This window comes from Alligator sinensis, unplaced genomic scaffold (genome assembly GCF_000455745.1).
Source record: "Alligator sinensis unplaced genomic scaffold, ASM45574v1 scaffold567_1, whole genome shotgun sequence".
Classification (NCBI taxonomy): Eukaryota; Metazoa; Chordata; order Crocodylia; family Alligatoridae; genus Alligator; species Alligator sinensis.
This window is the reverse complement of record NW_005842049.1, coordinates 2,403,225-2,412,540: the sequence shown is the minus strand read 5'-3', so window position 1 is coordinate 2,412,540 and position 9,316 is coordinate 2,403,225. Positions and strand designations below refer to the sequence as shown.

At 40.1% G+C, this 9,316-nt stretch overlaps 1 protein-coding gene across 1 annotated transcript in view; it reads right to left on the bottom strand.

Moving 5' to 3' along the window:
• The window catches only part of CACNA2D1 (calcium voltage-gated channel auxiliary subunit alpha2delta 1), a 575,362-nt gene that overhangs the window by 284,603 nt on the left and 281,443 nt on the right, over positions 1–9,316 (bottom strand). Inside the window, exon 5 of the mRNA XM_025203238.1 lies at positions 7,500–7,544. Coding sequence (XP_025059023.1) covers positions 7,500–7,544 — 45 coding nt within the window. The remainder of the gene's footprint in view (positions 1–7,499; positions 7,545–9,316) is intronic.

Here is a 9,316-nt window from a genome sequence, read left to right as displayed (position 1 = left end):
AGAGTCAAAGAAGAAATGAAAGAAACATTAAATATATAAGGCAAATAAGAAAAGAAAAACAGCGTGATGAGTGGAAAAGATAGGGCTATTAAGTACCTTCTATGGCAGGAGCGGGCAATTATTTCATGTGGAGGGCTGCTTATCATCAAGTTTTGGCAAGCTGTCAAGGGCCACATGGGTAGGCATGCCCCTTGACAGGTACCCCGCCCCCTGGTGGCCATCTTGGGACTAGAAGTCCTGCCCCCCAACCCCTGACATTTACCACCAGAAGTCCCTTGCCCCCAAAAGTACTCCTTTCAGCAAGGAATTCTGGCATCTTGGAACCAAACAAATGCCAAATTATATTCTAAAAAGTGAATATCTAAAACATGCGTTAATTTGATTTAAAAAAAATATTTTTGCCCTGGTTTACATGTGTTTGTGTATTGTACATAGAGGTGATTGCACAATAGCTTAAAATGAAGTCTTACATTTGTATATTGTGAGGGGTAGGTTTGTGGGGGGCTGTGGATGCGTAGGTATGTGGGGTAAGGGAGAATGTGTGTGTGTGGATATGTAGGGTATGGGTGGGTATGGGGTTTGTGGGGGAAATGTGTGTGGGGGAGGGTGGCTGGAGTGTGTGAGGGGGTATGGGTGTGGGGGTCTGGATGTATGGAATGGCAAGGGGGGTGTGGGTGCATGTGTATGGTGGGGTGTGCATGTGGGACTTGCCCTACAAACACACACACTCTACCCCTGCCTGCACACACACAACACACACTCTGCCCCTGCCCACACACACACACACACTGCCCCTGCCTGCACACACGCATACACACACTGCCCCTGCCTGCCTGCACACACACACACACACACACACCCCCGTACCGGCAGGGCTCCATGCTCCCTGGTCTGGCCATGTAGCCAGGAGACACATGGTGCTAGAGCAGGGCAGGGGAAGGAAGCAGGGAAATAACTGGGGGTGGACAGAGTGGGGCTCCTGTCTCCTACTGCTGGCTCCTCCTGAGTCCTATTGCCCCTAGCTCCTGTCCTCTTTGAGAGGCGGCCAGGAGCTAATCAATATTTTCTAAATTTTTTATGGGTCCTATGGGTCAGAAAGAATGGCCTGGTGGGCTGGACCTGGCCCATGGGCCATATTTTGCCCACCTCTGTTCTATGGATTACACGAGCAAATAGATTTGGAAAAATGGCCTGTGAAGAAGAGATGAAATCACTGGATATGAAGTGAGGCCAGTACAAAAGAAGACAAGAACACATAGAGAGTCCAAGGGGATTTAAGAGGAATGTAAAGAGCAAGGAGGCAAAATGGAAGAAGTAGAGAAAGAGACTTTAAGATGCGCAAAAGAGGACAGACAAATACAGTATTGCTCAGAAATCCTCAGAAGTACTGCATCCTTTGAACACTCTACCCTACACCTGAAAATTCAAGTGCATCACACAAACTACAGTACAACACCTAAATATTGTAGGAAAGATGACCTACTGAGTCATATAGCATGCAGGTCTGGTTAAAGGCACATATTTAACTGACCTAGTACACTGGATCTGGCATGCAGGGCCAGTCTGTGGTCCTGATCTGGCCTACCAACCAGCCCTGTGCCTCCCATCTGGCCTGTGGGGCCTGATGAGTTTGATACCCCTGATTTACTGAATAGGACAGTGAACAGAAACCTAGCAGACCTGTACAAAACTAGTATCTTATCCAGCCTTCCTGTGTGACATGAAAAATTAGAATATAACAGCTGCCTTTTTTTTAAGCTTGCAAAATATTTATATGTTATGGTGCTGAGCTGAATATGAGCAATTAGATAAACTAGTAGCATCTAGTTTATGTTGTAGGGTAAGAAGTACAAGAAACTCACTACTAATTGATAGACTAATCAATTAGTGTAGCATGCATCATAGAGAGATGGCTTTATTTGAGAAATTAGGGAAATGAAATGTCAAGGAGAGACTAGTTTTCAGATGAGGTTGTAAAATTTTCAGGTGGGTAAGGTAATTAGGCTGAAAAAGGCTAATTTAGATGGTGAGGGAGAATAAGACTGCCATCTATCCACTCTGTAAAAAAAACAGAAAAGTAAACTAGACTGGAAAACATGAAGATATACTACAGAAATAGAAATAAATAATTATTGGAAGGTATTTTATATTATGAAGGAAAACAGGGAAATTTACATAATGAATCCTGAACATGATAGGCTACCCACAAAGATTTGAGTACAGGAGTTATCCTTATGCTGTCAGCTATGGAAATAAAACATAAGCCCATATGTCCTACTTTGGGTCTGCCTTGAGTTAATCTACCTTCCCCTTTAATGAAAATCATGCTTTTTTATAAACAGGAGAGCTGGGCCTTGTGGCATGTCATAAACAATAACTTTCCTAGAGATTAAAATGAGGAGAAAAAAGAGGAAACAGAAAGAGTAGTTGAGAGACTGTTTCAGGGGGTGCTGTTTCACAGTTGGATGTAAGCAAATCTATAGACATGGGAGACGGCATGAAGATGCCATTCATTCTAAGGTAAAAACACACTCTTACGGTTTCTAATGCTAACATGGCTACACAATTTGAGATGAGCAGAAAGGGAAAAACTGGCTACTAGTCAGTAGAACACAGGGTTTTGTCTGAGTTTGAAGAACTTCTGAAGTCATGAGAAGGAGAAGAAACAGACAAAACAGATGAAAATACAGACTTAGATATCAAAATTGTAGGAAGTAAGCCCAGATATTGTATCAGGCGAAAAGGAGGAGTTTAATATCTAGAGAAAAATGAAAGAACCAAACTGGTGGTATAAGCAAGAAAATGTCATGGTTGCGCTAAAGGCTAGGGACAGGCATTACACATAAACTGGTTTAAGTAATCAGAAACTGGTTTAAGCCTGTAACAGAACAAATGTTCAGTGCACATAAACCAGTTTGAAAATGTCTGAAACTGATTTGAGATAAACCTGGTTGAATGTAGTATCAGATTTAACTGATTTGGGTCAAACCAGTTTATGCAATGTCTGTCCCAGACCCCTTCTTGGTTTAAGTTAAACCAGGCTCCCCCAGAATCCCGGCATGTTATCTGGGCGGGTGGGGATCTCTGCTCCACAGCAGAGCTGGCCCCTTCCCTCCGCTCCCTGGGTGGAGCTCTGGAACAGACTGGCTTCCCTGTGCTCCCCCTCTTCCCCTCACCACTTCCTGCTATGCAGGGATCCTCCTCCACTCTGCCTACACAGACACCTCTCAGCATTAGCTAGCAGACTACATGCTGGCTATGGTCCATGCTGTGGCAGACAGGACAAAGGCAGACAGGACTGTTGGCTTAAGGCTTTTTGGAGCTAATCAACGGGTAGCTGGTAATGTCCCTCCATTCCTTCCTTATAAAAAATTGTTTAAGAAGAGCTTGAACTAATGAGAGAGCCTTTGTTTTCTGATGGGGTGATAAAAGCTGATAACAGAGCAGATAAAAGTTATGTTATCAATGGTGGGGGAGGCCCCCCCTAATCAGAGTTTCCTGCCCAGGCCTGGCCACACCCCCCTCAGCTCAGCACTATGGAAGGGAAGGGAGGGCTGCTCTAGAGCCCCCAACTTCTAGCCTGAGCCACTGCAGGCATCTGTTTGCACTTCTGGGATGCCTATGTAGTTACAAACTGGTTTAGCCTAGCCAGGTTAGACTAACCTGCAAAGATTGAATCAATTAAGTTCAGGCTTTTTGAATGTCTGTTCCTAGACAAACTGTTTTAAATGAAATAATCAAAGAAAGAAGAAATGATGGCAGAGCTATGAAAGGACTATAATCCACATATTACTTTCAGTAATGGAAATAGGGGTGCCAGCCAGAAACAGTAAGTGTGTGAAGATAACATTAGATGAGTGTTACATTGAATATTTTGTGTTACATAGGCACCAAATATGCCAGCAACAAAGCTACAAAGATACAACGGGCTGGCTACCATGAACACACAATTAGAGAACACTCTACTGGGAGAAACTTACAACAAAGAGAGAAAAGACAAAGAGTACACTGTGCAAGTAATACATGAGGACCAGAAACAGAGATGATAAGGTTTGCCCAGTGCTCATAGAGGGCACATCCAGATGAGTGAGGACATGCAGTATTTAGTGCCACATGTTCAGGTGTTCCCCACACTGCTAATTTGCACTACAGGAGGTTTTTTTGACGTGGAGAGTGTAAAAAAAACCCCGCACCTTAAAAAAGTGGGGCAGCACACGTTGTGGCAGCACACATGCTGGAAAATGGAGCCTGGCCAGCTGGAGCCACACTCCAGCTGCCGGATTATCATGGCTGCAGCCCCTGGAGGCCCTCAGGTCCCCAGGTAAACTGCTGGGGCCATCCCCCAGCCTTCCCTACCCTACCAGGGGCAATGATGTGCCATGTGCCAGAGCATGCGTGCATGGACACTTCCCAGGGACAAGCAGCAGCAGCACATATTGCTGCTCTTTGTCTCTGGGGCAACACATATTCTCACTCGTGGGAATGCGCCCAGAGAAGTCTGTGGCAAAAACTGAAATGACGTCTATTACTCATTATTTGTATGACCAACATGACTTGCTTCTTTTTTCATGTCCTTGTGACAAAGTATTGAGCAGAATTTGCAGATTCGTTGGAATCTGACCGACCGTACCATGAATGCTTCTGCTACGGCTTACGAAGTTGCGACCTCTGGCCTGTCAGCCATGCACCTTTGTACCCACACCACCCCTGCCTGGCACTAAAGTGCCTGGAAAACATAACCAGGACTAGGGATCCATTTTTAGATGCTGGCGCTAAAACACATGGTAAGAAACAGCACTATCCTTATCTGCTGATCTAAAAAGATGTTAAGGGGGTAAAGCCAGAAAAAAAAAAAAAGGCTGTGGCAAGTCCAGCCTCCAGATTCTTGAGTCTCCTTTCAGTGCCATAACCATCAGGCCATATTTAAATAAGATGTGAGAAAAGAACTTCTTAATGTAATTTAGGCTCTAGGAGCATGAATAGACAGTTTGCCAGATTGGTAACAATGTTATCTCTAGAAGCATGCAATAGAATAAATAGATTAAGAATTATGTATAACAGAAATTCATTGATAGTGCTTTCCATAAAACTGCTATAAAACAGTAGCTAACTGCAAATTTTCCCCCCAGTATTTTGCAGCAGGTGTTTAAGAACAATGTGCATTGTCTCTACATGCATCATGCTACAAAAGAATACAAACGCAACAACAACGGAGCAGACCGGGTTGTAAATCTGCATTTTGTAAAATCAATCCATACAAAATTAAGTTATTCTCAAACACAATTGTCATTTATTGTATTTTCTGTAATAACTCCTTTGATGCCTGACTTAAAATAATCACTGTAATTTGCACTGATAAATTACCCATTTCTCTGTTACTGAACTATGGAAATAAATAATTTAACGCTGAAGAACAAAACAGTTTCATTTCTAAAATGAATACATCTTATCAAACCAATATTACTGATGTGTACAAAACCACATATGGCACATCTACACAAGACATTCACTGCATAGTAGACTAATTTCCTTCCTTTCCTTCCTTCCACTGTATTATATATTTCACTTTATTAACCATTGTAGCCAGGTAGCCCAATCTTAAACTGAACAAAAGATCCAAAGAACTGCACTTTATTTTTGACAACTCCCCAATTTTTTTTCCCTCCCAGGATACCAGGGATATTTCAAAACAACAATAACAAAGACTGAAACAATAACAAAGACTGAAACCAGCCAACCAGGTACAAATATTATCAACATTTACTTTGAAAAAATCCTCCACGATTACTACTGTGGGAATAGTACAAAATCTCACTGTAGCTCTAGGGTTTTACATGTTTCAGTCATTCAGAAGTATCATGGTGTTCAAAAGGCAAACTTTAATTGGTGTTGCTCTTTGGTATTACACTCTGTACTGTTCTGTCATGTTACAGTTTTACATTTTTATTGGCAAATTGTTCCTTGCTGACTGACAACTGCTATTAACTCAACAGTCATGATGTCTATTAGTATTTTCATTCCTTTGGGTATCAAGAGCTGTGAAGCCCAACCATTAGAATGAAAAGGAGCCTACAGCCATAAAAAACACAAACTAAAAAGAACAAGACACTGGGTAGAATATAATGATTGTCCTAAAATATATATATATTTTTAAAGGGGGGCGGGGGGAGAGGAGGAGGAATTTTAAGGAGCTCTGGACTTAGATTCTATGAATGTTAAAAAATGTTAATTTTGCAGCCTTCCCTAACCTGTTTTAACCACAGCTATTACAAAAATTAATAGATAAAAATGTCCCAAAGAGGTTGTTTTTTTTCAATATTATCTTATACCACAGGGGACTAAATGTAAGCACCAAAGTCAACATCTTAGGCACTTAAACAGAAGAAGGATATTTTTTTCAAAATCCTGAGCACCTAAGTCATCCATTAAATTCAATGCCCTGCATCTTTCAAACTCAGGTCAGTTACATGGGTGCCTAAGTACAAATTTAATCTGAGATGCATGAAAACTAAGATGCTGGTTTTCCTCATCGTGATTATGCTTTTCTATAGTTAGTATGAATTCCATATAATAAACTTAAGTATTTGCTTGGGATGACCATGTACCTTGTTTATCTTGTAGCAACACTACTTTTCCCATCATTTTATAAATTGATTATAAAGACTGGCAGCCACATTATATCATTGGAAAGTAAAGATGACTTCTCTTGCTTCCCAAAACCAAGGAGATTTTTAAAGTCGGGCGATAACTTTGAGCAATTTAGATTATGACTCTAATTGAAACCAAACATTAAAATATACTACATCTTATCCAATTCTCCTTGGCCAAAATCTCTTTTTTTGCACCTCTTTCATCATTTGCAAATAGTCATTTACATTATCACAAACTGGGAGCAAATTCATTTTGGATTTAAAGTTACCACTTTACATCTATTTTTCACTCTTTTTTTCTATTTTTTTTTTCTTTTTTTCTAAGTTATTACAAAAGGCACAGCATGCTGGACAACACTGAATCTGAAAGTTCAGCTAAAGATCTCCAATGAACAAACTTCTCTGTTGATAGCACCCTGCTTTGGGTTTGGTCTCAGCCAAAAAGATATTGGAGGCAGGGAGGAGTGGGCAGGGGGGGAGTAGGGTAGTAATCAGATACTTCAAAACTTTTAAAATAGTGTACAATGTTTTACAATCCTAGTCTTCTGATTATATATAAAACTGATTCAATAAACGGGCAATACTGGGTTAGAAGCACGTTCCTTTATTATAGTTCAGTAGACCTGGTGAGAATCTAAAGAGGGTCCCAAGAAACATTTATTGTCTAGGAAACTTCTTAGAGAGACCTGTGAAGTCATCTGTATGAGGGCCAAGACATTTTTTTTTCCAAAAAAAAATTAAAATCTGGGTTTAATATCTTTATTAAACCTTGAATATCCCTTCTAATTGCCTGTAAATGTAAGGAATCCTGTAGTTTTCAAGTAAAACAAAAAAAAAAATATTACTTACGTCATTCAGATCATCTTTTGCATTGTAATAGACGATGTCATTGTTCTGGGACAGAAAAGAAAAAAAAATGTTTAATTGTTAAGTAATGGATAAAATTGTCCATGGCCTAAAGTGAATCTGAACACACAGATTTAAGAGACAAAACTGGATTTCATGGGACATGCACTGATTTCTGAGCCGGATCAAGTCCTTACTGAATTTTACCCTTTTTGTAAAACTACAAAAACAACAAAGAATTGTCATTTATATAATACTTTCCTGAAAATGTCTTTCCTATAAAAGGTGCATCAATAACAGCTGGAAAGTACACACTGCTAGGAAGAAATATATGTCCACCTCTGCCAGCAGAAGACTTATGAAAGCTATGTGTTTTAAAGATATATGAAGAATTCACTATGCAAAGTGATGATATATGTACCCAAAACCCTACCAGGCAACAAACATGATAACTCACCAGCCTTACAAGGGTAAGTGGGTTATTAAGTATTTGTTGCACATATTTCACTCTTCATGCTCCACAGCAAAAATTAGCTTGGGGACTATGCATCACAGGGCAATCCAATTGTTGTGGCACACAATGGCATGTAACATTACAGTAGATGAATCGTAACATTCGAACTCTAACAGAGCAGTGAACTAGTATAATGTTAGCTTCTGTTGCCCTAACATTCTGAATCTTCATTTACAGTAATTTCCAGAGCAAGTAGAGGAAAATTTCCCATTAAAAGCTTGTCTGTTTTTGGTTTTGTTTTGGGTTTTTTTGTTTCTGAAAAAAAAATCCAAATGTAGTTTATTCTACCAGCCCTACACATTCCAGTAATGGATTCTGCTTACTACACACAGTTGTGACCTTCCAGTAGCCATGATTATTATAATATATATAGTATTTTGTATGTTTAGAGTGTCTCCTGTCTAAGGGTCTCAAAGTGCTTTATTAAGCCCCCAGTCCCCTAACACATTTATTCATGTGTTTAAGTGCTTAGCTGGATTGGGACATAGCTGACTTTCTTTAGAGTGAAGGGGAAGTAAAAGGGAATGAAAAATATAGAACATTTCATGATATTCAGCAGTATGCCAGAATCAAAAGTTATTATTCCCTATTGAAGTCAATCTATGAAAAACACTGTTTAAACTTTGAATCTGGTCTACAGGAAATAATGATTTTAGAAAGAACATATTTGAAGTCTGTTACTCTATACATGTGGCTCAGTGGTTCCCAACCATTTTAGACTCAAGGCCCCTCATTAGATTCACAGCATCCCTGCATAACTTTTGTGACTTGAGCAGCACCCAATTCCAAAAACTAACAATTTTATTACAGTGCAGATAGATTTATTACAGGCCATGAGTCGTGTGAACAGGGGAATGGCCAGGCAGGGACTGAGCCTGAGCCTACGCTTATCTTCTCACCACACCATTCAAAGGATCTTGGGGCACCCCTGCACACCCTGGTTGAAAATCACTGGTCTAGCTTTACAGCACTGGATAATTGGTATCTAAATATACCATTAGCCTAAAAACCAGGATAGGATGTTCTTCCATTAGTTTCTTCTATTGAAACACATCAGATTTTATTTATAAAATGAAGAATACAAGTGCATTAAAAACAAACAAAATAGCCAAAAACACAAACTCTTACTTGTGCAAAAGTTTGAATGATATTAAAGAAACAAGGAAAAATTGACTTTTCCCTATAAGTGTCTTGAAAGGCTGATTGGAAAAGGGCTATGTGGGGGTAAAGCACTAAGGGTACTTACAGACATTTGGGGAAGTTAGATCAAGTTAAAAATGGCCACCTGATCTAAGGTAAGCCGAGA